The following is a 17,542-nucleotide window of genomic DNA, read 5'->3' on the forward strand; positions in this document are numbered from 1 at the left end:
AACAGTTTATTCTGCAGCAGCCTGGACCAAAATGCAGACAAACAGTCAGGATGTGATACCAGCGAAAACGTAGAGTGGATTGGCACATAGGACCGCAATCTGAATGAGACACAAAGTCAGGAAAAAAATCCCACTCGTTTTTATTGGCATGAGGTGCTACATCACCTCCTAGGCACTGAGCTAGAGGGCACCTTATGTGCTACATGAGACAGGGGACTGGGTTTAGAGCACACCACAGGGCGTCACAGCTACACCCAGCCTTCCTAGCATCTACTCAGCCATACAGCATAAGAGACATTAGCACAAGGATAGCGAGGACAGCTGAAAGCAGTACCTGCTCTGCTAGGAAAGCACCTTCCTTCACTTTTCCTCAGAGCCTGCTGAGGAAACCTCGCTTTGCTCTTTGTAACTGAGGGTCAGAAATGGGAAAAGACCATTTTTTGGACTATGGCTCAGAATTCTCCAGCCATCTGCTGCTCAGCAGGAGCTGCAGTCCAAAAATTGAACTTTTCCAACTTCCACTGCTGATCTAGAATGGCAAGAATGAGGTCAGAATTATGTCCTGGGCTGTGTGGTGGCTTAAACCATGATTTCAGCTTTTGAACTCAACTCATGCTTGCCATGCTGTAATCCAATTGCTTCCTGGCAGCTTTGCAGCAGAGCCATCCATCTGAGAAGTCATTAACACAGCACCATCAGTTGACATGGGCAGCTTACAGAGTAGCACAAGCAAGGAAAATAAAGGTTGACAAAGGGCTGTGCTCTGAAGGGTTTACAATCTAAAATTCAACAGTGATAACAAAAGGAAAGGAAGCTGAATTGAGAGTTTTGGTTTGTGGAAAGCCATCACATTATTAGTGAGCCCGGCCTGGTCCAGCCCAGCCTCTCACCATGTCAATTTGGAGCCAGAAGGTTGCATGCAATGAAGAAACCATGGCTGTGCAGCAAGACCTTCTGCTACTGCCTCCGGCAACAAGAAAACCAGCTCCCTTAAGCCCATTCCTTTGCTCCAATAGGCAGAGAGAGCATATACTTGACTCTCACCCTGCTTATGACAGGGGATGAGTGACTACATAGGACCAGTCTTGATTACTCTATGCTTTGCAATGTTTAAATGTGTTCCTTGGATGACAGCCAGAAGAGAAGTCACTTCTACAGGTTGCTACATTGGTAATGAAGCACATGTTCTCCCCCTGGCTTCCGCATAAACGCATCCGTCCTACTGCCAAGATCAGGCACTTCAGTCTTCTTGGATAGTGTTGGCAGATATCGGTCCACCAGGAAACATTGTTCAGACCCCTTGTTGGATGCTCAGGGCCTCTACAGCACTGCTGGGGCCCTGGGCCACCCCTCCAATCACAAAAAGCAAGTTGGGAGTCTCCAAACTCGAGCAGGAACAGCGTCCTGTGGGCATAGAGGGCAAGGGCTCCCATTTTTTTCTTGCCAGGTTAAAGCCTTCAACAGACACCAGAGGACAGGACTGGTTTCCTAAAAGGGAAAGAGAAAAAGATTGAGAATTTGAACCAAATAGCACTTGCTCCAGCAAGAGCCAGGCTCTGCTGTTGTGTGTCAGCAACTGGCAGAGGATCTGGGAACACCTGCTGTGTCCATTACAACAGAATGGCATCTGTGAGCCACACGGCAATATGAATGTCTCCCTGGAATTACTGTGCAGATGTCTGGCTGCAGTTAATTAAGAGCTTGATTTAGAGGCCTAACGTGACCCTTAGAAAAAACAAAAGCCTTGGAGCTAAAGCCAGAAACAATTCAGGCAGATCCTAGTATACTTACTCATTGCAGATAATTTTGCCAGCAATTTTGACACAGCCAGCTTCAATAAAAAGCTCTGTGTAAAAGTCAGTGACCCATGCCCAGGAGTCTGCTTGCATATTTCTAGAAAATCCCTGACCTTATTCCCATATCAAAACTGATCTGTCTTTATAATTCCTCTAAAATGTATTTAAGCAACAAAAGGAAACCGTTGAGCATCCCACAGCAGTAGGCATACTTGGGAAAGCTGATCTATGGCTGACTTTATAGTACTCAGAAGGAGGAGGAGAAAAGGAGGGACCTCCAACAACACTGCTCCAGAGGGCAAAGGAAAGGAGCTTTAGAGCCAGTGTAAAAGGGAGGGCCATGGAGCATTCATAATTGCAACAGCTGCCAGGATGTGCGCTTGCCAAACTCTGGAGCAGAAGCCTCCTTGACAGCCTTGACAAGAGCAGCAGAATGTAAATCAACAGGAGCTGACTGAAGGAATATGAAGCATAAAGGAGAGCAGGAAGAAATAACAGGCTAAGAAACTGCACCTAAGGAGGGCAATATATGTCCCTTCCTGTCATTGTTAGATTGCAACACCCATCAGCCTATAATCAGTACACACAAAGATGACGAAAGATAGGACCTGCAGTTCAATAACATCAGGAAGGCTACGTTGTCCCTACGCCTGCACAACACACATGACAAGGCCATCAAGAACAAACTGGCCATAGTATGCTTGATCAGTTTTTAATACTATTACTAATTTAAAACACAACTATGATCAATTTTATGGATTGCCAACTGGTTCCACCCTAACAATCCATAAGCTGTTGTTCTTGCTTGTTTTATTATAAAGCACTACGTACACTTGATGGCACTATATAAATGATAATAGTAATAACACCATACACAACTGGTCATCTGAGATGGTTTAAAAGAAGGGAGAAACCATGACAATGAGTAAATAACTATAGTAAGAAAGGGCAGCAAAAAAAGTTCTAAATCTATACTAAACAATCTTAAGAAAAAGATTCCATAAATAAGATATAACCCTCATTTTAATTGGTCCAAGATAATAATAACAGTTGCAACCAATCACTCTTATCTTCCAGAAAGATGTACAATCCCTCACAATGGCAATCTTCCAGGAAATGTTCACAAGATTATCTTCTTTCTTTTTAATTAAAAAGCAATAAGTAAGATATAATGTTCCAAATGGATCAAAACCATCATACTCGAGAGTACAACCTCAAGATTATTTAGCACGGAAGAGATATCATATACTACATTAATTTCTTCATTGCCAGAAAGATAAAGTATGGAGAAGAAAATAGATCTTTCTTTCATGTATTTAGGGCTTTGTCTAGCAATCTTATATAACGCTATGTTTTCCATTCACGATGAGATGTCCAAGATGATTGGCACAAATATAAAACTTCCTCAGATAGAAAAAGTTGGACTAGCAATCCATCTTGTCTGTTGCTATCTGCTCCATATACAGACAATTCTCCAAGCTCTTGGCTAGAGGTCTTTTGCAGCCCTGATGCTGGACATGTTTAAGAGAGATGACAGGGCCTTCTTTTTGCCTTAAAGTGTCTTGCCACTAATTCAGACTCTCCCCTGCCAGGACGCACAAGCCACATTACCCTCCTCTCCAGATTAAGTAGCCAGGGACAACTGTATGCTTTTTACTCACAGATAACAATGATTGCTCTGCCCCTAACTTTATTGTCTTGGAAAAAAATGACACAATGATGAACGTGTATTAACAGGAATCAAAATCACAATGAAGTTTGGAAAAGCAGATTATGCGACAATCTTTGGCATCTAATACAAACATGGCAATAGAGCTTTGCAGAGGCGGTGTAGTGGGTTTATTCCCATCTGCTATGTTCTTTTACAACTGTTTCTTTCCAGGCTCTTCCCGAGGGTTTCCCAACTGCAGGAAAGGAGAAGTGTTGGGCAGAGAAAAAATAACCTATCTTCTGCAATACGCTGAGCTCTACATGCCCCCTTTGTCCTTCCAAGAGGATCCTGTGTTTGCTAAAGACCTACTTTCAATTTAAGTAAAAAGCAACAACTTCATTTTGTAAAAAAAAAACAGATTCAGCTAGGATTGGCTCCAACATATACAAGGAGAGTGATACATCTGAGGGGGATGTTGTGGGATTATTGATTTTAAGGTGTTATGTTCAAAACAACAACATCTCATGTTCTAGCTTTCACCTGCCAATATTCCACACTTTGGAATTAGTTACTGGGCATCTTCCTCTATCCTAGTGGTTCTCAATCTGTGGTTCCCCAGGTGTTTTGGCCTACAAACTTCCAGAAATCCCAGCCAGTTTACCAGCTGTTAGGATTTCTGGGAATTGAAAGCTAAAACAGGGTTCCGTCCTGGGCCCGGTTCTGTTCAACATCTTTATTAACGACTTAGACGAAGGGTTAGAAGGCATGATCATCAAGTTTGCAGATGACACCAAACTGGGAGGGATAGCTAACACTCCAGAAGACAGGAGCAGAATTCAAAACGATCTTGACAGACTAGAGAGATGGGCCAAAACTAACAAAATGAAGTTCAACAGGGACAAATGCAAGATACTTCACTTCGGCAGAAAAAATGGAAATCAAAGATACAGAATGGGGGACGCCTGGCTTGACAGCAGTGTGTGCGAAAAAGACCTTGGAGTCCTCGTGGACAACAAGTTAAACATGAGCCTACAATGTGATGCGGCAGCTAAAAAAGCCAATGGGATTCTGGCCTGCATCAATAGGGGAATAGCGTCTAGATCCAGGGAAGTCATGCTCCCCCTCTATTCTGCCTTGGTCAGACCACACCTGGAATACTGTGTCCAATTTTGGGCACCGCAGATGAAGGGAGATGTTGACAAGCTGGAAAGCGTCCAGAGGAGGGCAACTAAAATGATTAAGGGTCTGGAGAACAAGCCCTATGAGGAGAGGCTTAAAGAGCTGGGCATGTTTAGCCTGCAGAAGAGAAGGCTGAGAGGAGACATGATAGCCATGTACAAATACGTGAGGGGAAGTCATAGGGAGGAGGGAGCAAACTTATTTTCTGCTGCCCTGCAGACTAGGACACGGAACAATGGCTTCAAACTACAGGAAAGGAGATTCCACCTGAACATTAGGAAGAACTTCCTCACTGTGAGGGCTGTTCGACAGTGGAACTCTCTCCCCCGGACTGTGGTGGAGGCTCCTTCTTTGGAAGCTTTTAAGCAGAGGCTGGATGGCCATCTGTCAGGGGTGCTTTGAATGCGATTTCCTGCTTCTTAGCAGGGGGTTGGACTAGATGGCCCATGAGGTCTCTTCCAACTCTACTATTCTATGATTCTATGATTCTACATCTGGGGACTCACAGGTTGAGAACCACTGCTCTAGCCCATGTTACCAAAGTCAGTTGTCCCAGACATGCAACACTTACCAAGACCACCAGCTGCCACTATACGCCCAGCCAGGTGACCAGCTACAAAGTCAGCCCTCTTGTCCCTCATGCGGATGGTGCGGTTCAGCCGACTCCAAGACCCTGAACAGGAGATTGAAGAAGAGGGAGAAATAAGTTTCTTGTAAAGGAGTAGGGACAAAAAGTGTAGTAAAGGAAGAGAATTTAGAGTGACAAAGAAAGTTAGCAGATGGGATGGGAGTCATGGAAGCATCGCTCTATAGTGGGGAGGAGCATTGTGCAGCCAATCTGGTTTGCCAAGATCTTTCTTACAACCCTCATTATCTCAATTTGGTCCTCTGGTTTCCCAGAAAATCGCTCTTTAAAAGAAAGACTCACACCTTCAGAATCATCAGGGAGATGTACTGTATTTCATCATGTGATTGTCACATTTTTTCCTCTTTTTTGACTAGAAAATGGGGTGTGTATTACCCGATGGAAAAGTCTGCTTTTGAGTCCCCGGTTTCTGTTTTCTTTTTGTAAAAAAAAAAAAAAAAAACTCCGAGCCAGGAGGGATGATCTAGCCCCAAACAAACAGCTCCATTTCTGGATTACGGTGAATTTTCTGGGCTGTATGGCCATGTACTAGAAGCATTCTCTCCTGACGTTTCAATGGCTTCTCTGTATAGTCTGACATGGTGGTTGTAAGATTGCAATCCACAAGCATGTGGACAATTTAAACAGAAAGGAGGAAACCTTGAAAATGAACAAAATCTGGCTACCAGTATTAAAAAAAACTCTAAAATCAGAACAGTAAATAAAGAACAACACTCAGAAGATGGGAATTCCAGACAAAAAATAATCAGAGCTAGTTAACACCTCTCAACAAAGGATTCCCCCAGGCAGGAAACAGCCAGACTTTGAAGCTGCAAGGCTATTCAATACTAATCAAGGTGTCCAATTGAAACAATCACACTTGCCTCAAACAGACAAGAGTTCTTTCTCCCACCCTGGACATTCTACAGATCTATAAACCCCACTTGCCTAGTTTCCAACAGACCTCACAACCTCTGAGGATGCCTGACATAGATGTGGGCAAAATGTCAGGAGGGAATGCTTCTGGAACATGGCCCTACAACCCAGAAACTCACAGCAACCCAGTGATTCTGGCCATGAAAGCCTTCAACAACAGCATCATTTTTGTTTCGTTCTTTGTTTTTTAAAGTGCCTTGACTCCAAGAAAGGAGAAAATAGGAGGAAAGATCAGAGCTCCAAAGAGCTCCATTTTAGACTGTGTAACCTGCCTTGCCGTTGGAGAAGGAAGGAAGGAAGAATGAATTTGAGCCACAAATGGCTATGCTGATTATTGGAGCCAAAACTAGATGTAACAATCTTGCAAGGGTAACTATTGCACATTAAATTATAGTATTTCTCAGCTATCCTCTACACAAAGTCATGGTTTTTGGACCAGTGATGGGTATTGGAGCCATTAGTTGCACATCTCTGGCGAGTTTCCAGGACAGAAAGATACAATTATAGTCAACATGGTTCTCCCTGGCACCCTAGATGAAATGTAATTGATGTTTCACCATATGAGATAGCTTGGGAAACATTGCCTTAATATTTAAGAAACTAGACGTGACCTTCGCATCGAAAGTAAGTAGCGTCCCTGTGATGAATTGCTCCTAAACTTTCCATAGTTGTCATATCTGAACAGGTGAAGGACTGACTCCAACATGCCACCCCATCTTACCCTCTTCCAAGTCAAACATCTCCACGGTGTTGACAAAGTGGGGTCGAGAATAGAAGTTGTGGGGGCCTGGCTGCTGGATTCCTCCGAGGCTAAAGAAGCAGTCATCCACCATGGCACAGCTGGCAAAGGCACGCCGACTGGGCACGCTGGGGTAGCGTGTCCAGCTCCTCATTTCCAGGTCAAAGGCTTCAAAGGCTGTCACAGGCAACTTGCCTTGCCGCCCTCCTGTGGAAAGAGCAGACGGCAAGATCTTTGTCCACCCACTTTTCTTGGTATGCCCTGAAGATCCATTTCATGTCAAGCTTTCTCCTCTCACTAGACTTCATGCTCTGCTTTTCTTGACTTGACCCTAAGCCTCTAAAAAAGGGCTGTAATCATGACACTTAGAAGCTATAACTTTTATGACTTGTTATTTAAAACCAGTCTAAAAGTTATAAATCTTCCACCTGATTAACTTAGGATCAGAGATGATTATTGCAGTCAATCACAGTGGCAGGGGATTGGACTGGATCGCTGTTCAAGTCTTTTCTAACTTTATAATTGTATGATTCTACAATGTTTTGAGATTATTAGCCACCTGCATTTGGATACCCTGCTCCTTACCCATCACGAAAATCCTGTTCCCATGCAAGAAAGTGGAGGCTCCATAGCAAGGTGTAGGCATAGATGGGAGAGGCTGCCAATGGTCCTTGGATGGCTCATACATCCGCACCAGAGCTTGGGGAGAAGTGTCTGAACCCATCCCACCCAAAGCATAAACGATTCCATCTGGAAAAGAAGAAACATAGGCAGAAGTTAACAGGGCTAGCCAATGAAAGTGCATAACAATAGAAAAACAACAACAAAATAGTTTGTTAACGTCTTGGATAGCACACAGTGCATGAGAACTGATGTGATATAAATAGTTTGAGTGTTGGGCTAGGACTTTGGGAGACTAGGATTCGAATCCCTGATCAGTCATGGAAACCCACTGGGTGACCTTGGGCAACTCAGCATAAGGGAAAGGCAACGGCAAACCTCCCCTGAATAAATCTTGTCAAGAAAACCCTACAGTTGGATAACCATGAGTCAAGGCCAGTGTGATGGCACGTAATAACAACAAATGAGGTGACTCAATGACAAGGTAATAAAAAAGACATTGCTAATGAAATAATTATCGCAAGGCTATTTCTCACTCTAATCAACCCAGGACATCACAGTGCAAAGTGTGGAAGAAACAACAGAATGCCATGCGAGAGATACAAAATCTCAGAAGTAAAGGTTTAAGTATAATTCTACACTGTAGAATGAATGCAGTTTGACACCACTTTAACTGCCATGGCTCAATACTATGGTGTCAGCTCACTCCAGCCCCTTCCAAATGAACACAAGAGACTTGCTCTGTTGTCACTGAAAGCTTTACTGAAGAACACTTGACACGCATAAAGCCGAGATTGCTGGTCGGCCCAGAAAGACTCCTTTATATACACTTCCCCCACATTCAAAGTAACAATTCCCGCCCAGAGAAAACCCCGCGCAATTCTTCCCGCCCGCACACCAGCCGTTTCCCTTCAGGGTCGAGAGCTGCAGGTGCCTTATCAGTCTTTGATGTCAGCGTCCTTGATTTCTGGCGCCAGAGTACAGGCCCAGAAATTATGGTCCTGACACTATGGGATCATGGGAATTGTAGTTTGGTGAGTCGCCAGCACTTTTTGGCAGGGAAGGTCAAAACCCTTGCAAAACTATAGCTTCCATGATTCTATAGCATTGAGCCATGGCAAACTGCAATAATTCTACACTGTAGAACAGTAGTTCTCAACCTGTGGGTCCCCAGATGTTTTGGCCTTCAACTCCCAGAAATTCTAACAGCTGGTAAACTGGGATTTCTGGGAGTTGTAGGCCGAAAGACCTGGGGACCCATAGGTTGAAAACCATTGCTGTAGAAGCACCCTTAATCAGTGCTCTCAAGGATGCCGCTGAGAAGTTTTGCTCCTCCCCTTCATTTCCATGTCTTCAAGGAAGAAAACAGTCTAGATCCCCAGACCTACCCTGTTTCCCTGAAAATAAGACATCCCCCCCAAAAAAGACCTAGTAGAAGTTTTGCTGAATTGCTAAATATAGGGCCTCCCCTGAAAGTAAGACCTAGCAAAGTTTTTGTTTGGAAGCATGCACGGCGCCCACCAAACAAAACACTATAGCATGCAGGATTGGTAAATGTACATAATAATAATAATAATAATAATAATAATAATAATAATAATAATAATAAATCTCACCAGAGGGACTCGGGGCGGCTTGCATACCAGTTGTATATGGAAATAATGGTAGTAACAAGAAATTATTGACAGGAGACAGTTTGTCTGGTATAGTTATGTTGGTTTGTGATGACAACTACTGTACAGTATAGAATAAATGTTCATTTTTGTTGTTCAACAATGAATATGAATTCTTCTTCATGGAAAAATAAGACATTCCCTGAAAATAAGACCTAGCACATCTTTGGGAGTAAAAAATAATATAAGACACTGTCTTATTTTCAGGGAAACACGGTATTGGTCTACCTTTATACATTAGGCTAGTTCCCAGCCAGTTTTTCTTATAACTTCCTATAACTTAGACTACATATATTATTATGCCAAGTGTTGGTAAAATCTCACTCTGTAATTTTTTCATTGATTGATGGACGTTTGACATTAACATCAAAGGAGCCTTCCTTATCTCGACATCCTCAATGCTGCTTTGAAATGTTCTAGGACATTTGCTTGGGGTTAAATATTATCAACGTATCATCTTATACAGGTTATCTTTTAAATTACTATACAAAGTAAATTTTATATCTTTGGACCACATATTATTCCCCATACATTCATATGAATATCATGCCCATGGGTTTTCTTCGCAAGGTTTGTTCAGAATCGCTTGGCCATTTCTTTCTTCTATAGATGAGAGAGTGTGACTTGTCCAAGGTCACGTAGTGGACTTTCACAGCGAAACAAGCATCCCCAGAGTTGTAATACAATCCTCAAAGTATACAAAATTGTTGGTGGATGCTGAATGATAAGTAAATTAGCATCTTTTGGCCTGTGGTTAATGTGCTGAACTTCTCATCCCTTCTTTCCCTCCATCCATTAACAGTGTTGCCCTTTCAGTCAACTGATTTTTTTAAGGGGGGGGGGGGTGTATGCTACACTTTGGAGGACAGCTGAAAGTCAGAGAATGGAAACTGTCAGAATAGATATCACTGACAGTTATTAAGAACCTCAAATCAAAATTATCCTGTATGCAGTAGCAGTAGTACTAATTTGCAATGTAATATTAGGCAATGTCATCTCTGCAGGAAATCTGGAAAACCCCACCCCACTGCCTTCATAGGTTGCCACCCCACCATTCCCTAAAATGCCTTTCCAGACACTCTGATTACACAGTAGAATTAATGCAGTCTGACACCACTTTAACTACTCAAAAACTATAGGATCATGGGATATGTATTTTCACAAGGTCTTTAACCTTCTCCGCCTAAGTGTGCTGGTATCTCATCAAGACAAATCCCAGGATTCCACAGCACTGAGTTATGGAAGTTAAAGTGGTGCCAAACTGCAATAGTTTTACAGTGTAAGTCAATGGTTCACAACTTTTGGACCTCCGGGTGTTTTGGACTTCACCTCCCACACTTCAGCTAGTAAACTGGCTGGGATTTCTGGGAGTTGAAGTCCAAAACACTTGGAGGCCCAAAAGTTGGGAACCATTGGTGTAAATAGATGCATCCTATGACTTACCAATTTGCATTACAATATGGAGTAAGAATGTATGCTTCCTGTATTCATAGAAAGCTGGTGTCAGTGATTTTTGCTTGCAGCAGTGGAAGGAAACTTGGTGGCTGCTGCTAAATCTGGCAGAGTTACATCCTTTGACAGATTGGAGAGTGGCTGCATCCTAGTGTAGATTCCACCATTGAGAAGTGGTCCACCCCATTTACTTACTGAACACATGAGTAAAAGGCTTTCTAAATGAGTGCTTCTTATATTGCCTGCCGTGAGGGACCTATATGGGTTTCTAACCCCAATGTTCAAGAGATCAGTACCACATTTGTGACCATAGGCTACAACTCTTCTTTTCTTTACTGTGGACCACAGACCAGCACTGGTTCATGGGCACCACTTGGAATAGTTCTGCTCCAAAGAGCATTGGGGTGGTAGCCAGTGAGGGTGCCCGCTTTATCCTTGAGAAGTGGCACCTAGATATATTTCTTACGTGTTGGCCATTGCTAAGATTTGAACAAGAATCTTAATATCTGCATTTAATGAAATTCGAACATGGTTCAAGGCTATAGACAGGAAAACTGGAAAAGTGATTCCACCTAAGCATTAGGAAAAAACCTCCTGATGGTAAAAGATGTTCATCAGTGGAATACGTATACTGCCCTGGAATGTAGTGGAGTCTTCTTCTCTGGAGGGTTTTAAACATAGACTGGATGACCATCTGCTTTAGTGTAGTCCTGAATGGTCAGGGGATGAACCGGATAGCTCTTGGGGGGTTTCTTCCAACCCGATGTTTCTTTGATTGTATGATGACTCCAGTGGCTGAGGTTCCCCATCCCATTCCTTTGTGTCATGTGTCATCCATCCCCTCTTTGCAACACACTTAACAATGAACAGCGCAGGGATACCAGACAATCGCATCTAATTATATTTGCTGCGTTGTATCCCTGGAGACACCATGGCAACCCCGTCATGCTGCCAAGTTCTGCTTCCAGCGCATCCTGCCCACCTCTCTGCTGATAGTTAAAGGCAGGGGGGAAATACAGAGGCTCCGCCCCACATCTGAGATGGAGAACGGCTGCCAGACTCATGATATATGGAGTACATTCCCAGCCAAAGTGCATGCTCTCACTTCGTCCAATACTTTTGCTTCCCCCTTGTGCAGGAGTGATCAGAACTAACAGAATCATAGAGTTGGTCATCTAGCCCAACCTCCTGCCATGCAGAAAAAGCACAAAGCACCCCCAACAGTTGGCCATCCAGCTCCTGTTTAAAGAGAAGGAGCCTCTACCACACTCTGAGGCAGAGTTTTCCACTGCTGAACACCTCTTACAGTCAGGAAGTTCTTCCTAATGTTCAGATGGAATCTCCTTTCCTGTCATTTGAACCCATTGCTCCGAGACCTAGTATCCAGTGCAGAAAAAAACAAGCCTGTTCCCTCTTCCTTATGACACCCTTTCAAATATTTAAACAGGGCTGTGGCGCAGCTGGCTAGGAACCAGCTGCTATAAATCACTACTGACCGAGAGGTCATGAGTTCGGATCCCGGGTCGGGTTAAGCCTCTGACCATTAATAGCCCCGGCTTGCTGTTGACCTATGCAGCCCCGAAAGACAGTTGCACCTGTCAGTTAGGGAAATTTAGGGACGCTTTATGCGGGAGGCTAATTTACAACACCATAAAACTGCCAGCAAAACACGAGGAAAGGAATGCGGAAGTACAGCCACTACTGGACGGTGAAGCAACAGCTCCCCCTGTGGCCGGAATCGTGAAGCTGGAAAAATGTTAAAAATGCCTCTGAGTCTGTCTAATGTATGTTGTTTTCTGTTGGCATTGAATGTTTGCCATATATGTGTTCATTGTAATCCGCCCTGAGTCCCCTTCGGGGTGAGAAGGGCGGAATATAAATACTGTAAACAAATAAATAAATGTCTCCTCTCAACCTCCTCTTCTGCAGGCTAAACAAACCCAGCTCTTTAAGCCACTTCTCATAGGGATTCATGGTCTCCAGACTTTTGATAGTTTTAGTTCCTGCCTTTGGACACTTTCCAGCGTGTCACTATCCTTCTTGAATTGTGGTGTCCAGAATTGGACACATGTGATTCCAGGTGAGACCTGACTTAAGCAAAGTAGAGGGGCATCATGACTTCCCTTGATCTAGACCAGTGGTTCTCAACCTGTAGGTCCCCGGTGTTTTGTCTTATATTTCCCAGAAACGTCAGCCACTTTACCAGCTGTTAGGATTTCTGGGACTTGAAGGTCAAAACATCTAGAGACCCACAGGTTGAAAACCATTGATCTAGAAACTGTACTCCTTTCGATGCAGCCCAAAATCCCATTGGCTTTTTAAGATGCTGCATCACACTGTTGGCTTATATTCAACTTGTTGTCCACAAAAACTCCAAGATCTTTTTTTGCATGTACTGTTGTTAAACCAGGCATCACCCATCCTGTATCAGTGCATTGAGTTAAGATTGGCAGAACGAGAAATAAAAGATCTATTTGATAATACATGGAAACCCCTTCGGGGTTGAGATAGAGCGGGGTAAACATGCAGTAAATAATAGATAAATAAACCATTTATCAGCTTCATTTGTAAAAGTAATGGAGAATTCAAACCAGCAATGACCAAGTATGATTGTGGATGAATAATGGAGAGTGGGGTGAGCTCCTGCTGTTAGCCCCAGCTTCTGCCAACCCAGCAGGTTGAAAACATGCAAATGTGAGTTCTGGCGGGAAGGTAATGGTGCTCCATGCAGTCATGCTGGCCACATGTCCTAGGAGGTGTCTACGGACAATGCCGGCTCTTCGGCTTAGAAATGGAGATGAGCACCAACCCCCAGAGTTGGACACGACTAGACTTAATGTTGGAAAAAACCTTTACCTTTACTTTATAATAATTATATGTATTTGATAACATTTGAATAATTAAAAGTAATAGAACTGACAGAGATGTATTTCTACAATACTATATGAGGGATATTGGTTGGTGGGGGGCATGTACTACCATCATCGTCATCGTCATCGTCATCATCTTCATCATTATACCCTGGTTTTCTGAAATCTCTTAAACAAGGCTGAAATACCTCATCTACACTGCCATATAATGCAGTTTCATAATACATTGAACTGTATTATATGGCAGTGTAGGTAGGTAAACATTTCCCCTGACATTAAGTCCAGTTGTGTCTGACTCTGGGGGTTGGTGCTCATCTCCATTTCTAAGCCAAAGAGCCAGTGTTGTCCATAGACACCTCCAAGGTCATATGGCCAGCATGACTGCATGGAGCACCATTACCTTCCTGCAAAAGCAGTACCTATTGATCTACTCACATTTGTATGTTTTCGAACTGCTAGGTTGGCAGTGGCTGGGGCTAATAGCGGGAGCTCACTCCACTCCCCAGATTTGAACCGCCAACCTATCAGTCAGCAAGTTCAGCAGCTCAGTGGTTTAATCTGCTGCACCACCAGGGATTCCATATGGCAGTGTAGACTCATTTAATTCAGTTCAATTTGCATTATATGAGCCTACACCAACCATTATAATGTAGTTCCATTTGCATTATATGAGCTTATACTTACGATTATAATGCAGTTCAATTAGCATTATATGAGTCTACACTGAGTCTACACTGACCATTATAATGTGATTCAAACTTTATTATATGGCAGTGTAGATGGGGCCAATACAAATACCAAAGATACATAAACAGCTGTTGGAGTCAATCAACAAAAGAAGAGACTCTGCCAAACTGGGTAGATTTTTTTTCTGGTCCTCTCTGCCAGCCTCACTGATCTTTGCTTAGAAAAAAACCCTCTGATTTATGGAGTAAATTGAACACCATACAATAACTACAGTTGCTCAAGCAACCGATTTTATTTCAGAAACGTACATAAGGGACAGAAAATGGGATTTCAGATACATGTTAAATGCATTGAGGAGGGAAAAGTCATTGCAGTACGCTTTAAAAGCTTGTGAAGTACAATTAAGTTCGAGATAATGAAGGTACAAGAATAGATGAAACCGCTCAGTTATATACAGATCGTTTGAACTGCCCATTGAGGCAGCGACAATTTTTAAAACTGTGCCTTGCATGGATCCATGGTTATAATGGTTGTACTGTACAAATTATTAAATGGGGTAAGGCAAGATCAATGTCCCTAATTATGTAGTGAATCCACAGATCAATGGTTTTGCATGTGTAAAACTCCCAGATTCAGTTGCTAGCAATGTTCATTCTCAGGCAAAGCAAATGGCTAAGAAAATCCGAAATGCTACCCAGAGCTTCGAGGAGAGCCAGCACTGCAACACAGTTTGTCAGACATAGAAGGTGTCTGCACTACCGTGGCTCAGTGCTATGGAATCCTGGGAGTTGTAGTTTTGCAAGGTCTTTAGCCCATAAGTGTTTGTGCCTCCCCAAACAACAATCTCCATGATTCCATACCATTGAGCCAAAGTAGTTAAAGTGATTTCCAACTGCATTAATTCTACATAGAAAGACAATGAAAACCATAATTCTAGCCTAGAATGGGAGGGAATCATGTAGACATTGCTTACTTTTGGCTATAGGGCTGATGGGATGTGCAATCCAACAACAGCATGGTGGCTTTAACCACTTTCTCTATACTCAAATGAGAAATGATTATGTGCAATGCATACTTTTATATAACTCTTTATGTTTTACATTCTTGTGATGTGGTTTCCCCTTTAGTTTTCCCCATTTTGGAGTAATGTGTTATTTATGAATTTTCCATTGCCTTCACCACAGTCAGATTACGACCACCTTTAGCTGACAATTATGATCATGATGACGGCAATGACAGCAATGATTTTAATGCAACATCATCAATTTTTTCATTTTGTAAAAACATTTCTGCAAGCAGGCAAAACAAATGACAACTTGCCTGCTTTTGGGTTGCTGTGAGTTTTCCGGGCTGTATGGCCATGTTCCAGAAGCATTCTCTCTTGACGTTTCACCTACATCTATGGCGGGCATCGTCAGAGGTTGTGAGATATGTTGGGAACTAGGCAAGTGGGGTTATATATCTGTGGAATGTCCAGGGTGGGAGAAAGAACTCTTGTCTGTTTGAGGCAGGTGTGAATGTTGCAATTGGCCAGCATGATTAGCACTGAATGGCCTTGCTGCTTCCTGCCTGGGGGAATCCTTTGTTGGGAATTCCAGACAAGAAATAATCAGGGCCAGCTAACACCTCCCAACAAAGGATTTCCCCAGCCAGACTTTGAAGCTGCAAGGCCATTCAACGCTAATCAGCGTGACCAATTGCAACATTCACATTTGCTTCAAACAGACAAGTGTTCTTTCTCCCACCCTGGACATTTCACAGATATATAAATTTCATTTGCCTAGTTTCAAACAAACCTCACAACCTCTGAGAATGCCTGCCATAGATGTGGGCAAAACATGAGAGGAGAATGCTTCTGTAACATGGCCATACAGCCCAGAAAACCACAGCAACCCAGTAATTCTGGCCGTGAAAGCCTTCGACAACACATTTCCTGCTATTGTTAATTCCCCACTACTGTATTGTACAGTTCTGAGTTTCCAGGCTAACAGTGCAAAAAGAGGAGCAATTGATGCAGAAAGTAGTGTGGCACAGTGGTTTGAGCATTGGACTACCACACTGAAGACTTCACTTCACTTCACTTTATTTCTTAATTAGTCGTTCTCCACCAGAGTGCTCCGAGCGACTTACAATTTAAAATATCATTCCACAATATAAAAAACATTCATCATAAAAACATTCAACATAAAAACATTCAACATAAAAACATTCAACATAAAAACATTCAACAGTGACTATTTGGCAAATTAGATCTGATTTACTTAAATGCATTTACTTAAAGACCAGGGTTTTAATCCCTACTTAGTCATGGAAACCCAGTGGGTGACCTTGGGCATGTCACATTCTCTCAGCTTCAGAGAACAAAAAGAAACTCTTTCTGGACAACTCTTGCAAAGAAAACCCTGTGATAAAGCCAGCTTTGGGTCACCATAAGTTGGAAACGATAATAAAGGCACACAACAACAAAGCAGAGCGAGAGCAGAGGGCAGGCAGTTCATATTAAGTACCGTAGATAAATTTATTAATCCTTTATACTCTGGACTACTATGACTTTTATACATGCTTTTAAATGTATGTCTTTATCATCAAAACACTCTGGCCAGGTAAAACGTAGGCACAACTGTCTCTTGGTGGAAATAACTGTTTGGAGCCCCTTTTATTGTTGCTGAAGCCATGTTCAAGACAAAGGTAAGCAAACTCCTCTGTGCACAAAGCCGCTTTCCTCTTCAAAGGAAACTGCTGAGTGCACTCGGCCAGGCTTGCTTTGAGTGGTACATTAAAGTCAAAGCAGCTTAGCTTTCCTTTTTAAAGAATTCTCAGCTTTTTGAAGGTGCCGGAGTGGGGGAGGCTTTGGCCATTAATTTGATTCCTTTTATCTTGCCGTTAATCCATTGCTTTCTCTGCTCAGCAGCCTGAAAAAGGAAGCTTCGCAGGGGAAAAGACACAAGCCCAGGTGAACACAAAGAGCTTCAGGGCTGAACAAACCTGTGGTCCTAGCCTGATTACGTTCTGTAAAAGTCAGGTTTTTCAATAGCAGAAATAAATTGTCACATAGCACTAGGCAACACTCAATTTAGTGCCTCTAATATTAGACCTGTCTTTAGATATATTTGATCTACTGATTCCAAAAAATGGCACCAATTTTGCCCCATCAACTCTGGTTTTTTGAGATACAGAACAGTTGCCATCTGCTCGCCTATAGAAATTAATGATAACCATATCTAAGAAACTAGAGCTGATGCGGTCTCTCCAATTTTCTGAATCAGTGCCCCAAATGGCCTCTGGGACCAAGACACCAAGATATTTTTGTTAG

At 42.8% G+C, this 17,542-nt stretch overlaps 1 protein-coding gene across 6 annotated transcripts in view; it reads right to left on the bottom strand.

The window, feature by feature from the left end:
- Positions 1-123: 123 nt before the first annotated feature.
- The window catches only part of klhdc8b (kelch domain containing 8B), a 74,739-nt gene continuing 57,320 nt past the window's right edge, over positions 124-17,542 (bottom strand). For all 6 annotated transcript variants that reach the window (XM_062973763.1, XM_062973761.1, XM_062973759.1 and 3 more), the window contains 4 exons: positions 7,512-7,676; positions 6,909-7,133; positions 5,198-5,299; positions 124-1,488 (listed from right to left, as the gene is read on the bottom strand). In XM_062973763.1, the coding sequence (XP_062829833.1) occupies positions 1,292-1,488; positions 5,198-5,299; positions 6,909-7,133; positions 7,512-7,676 (689 nt within the window). In that variant the 3' untranslated portion in view covers positions 124-1,291. The remainder of the gene's footprint in view (positions 1,489-5,197; positions 5,300-6,908; positions 7,134-7,511; positions 7,677-17,542) is intronic.

The sequence above is a fragment of the Anolis carolinensis genome, chromosome 2 (assembly GCF_035594765.1).
Source record: "Anolis carolinensis isolate JA03-04 chromosome 2, rAnoCar3.1.pri, whole genome shotgun sequence".
NCBI lineage: Eukaryota > Metazoa > Chordata > Lepidosauria > Squamata > Dactyloidae > Anolis > Anolis carolinensis.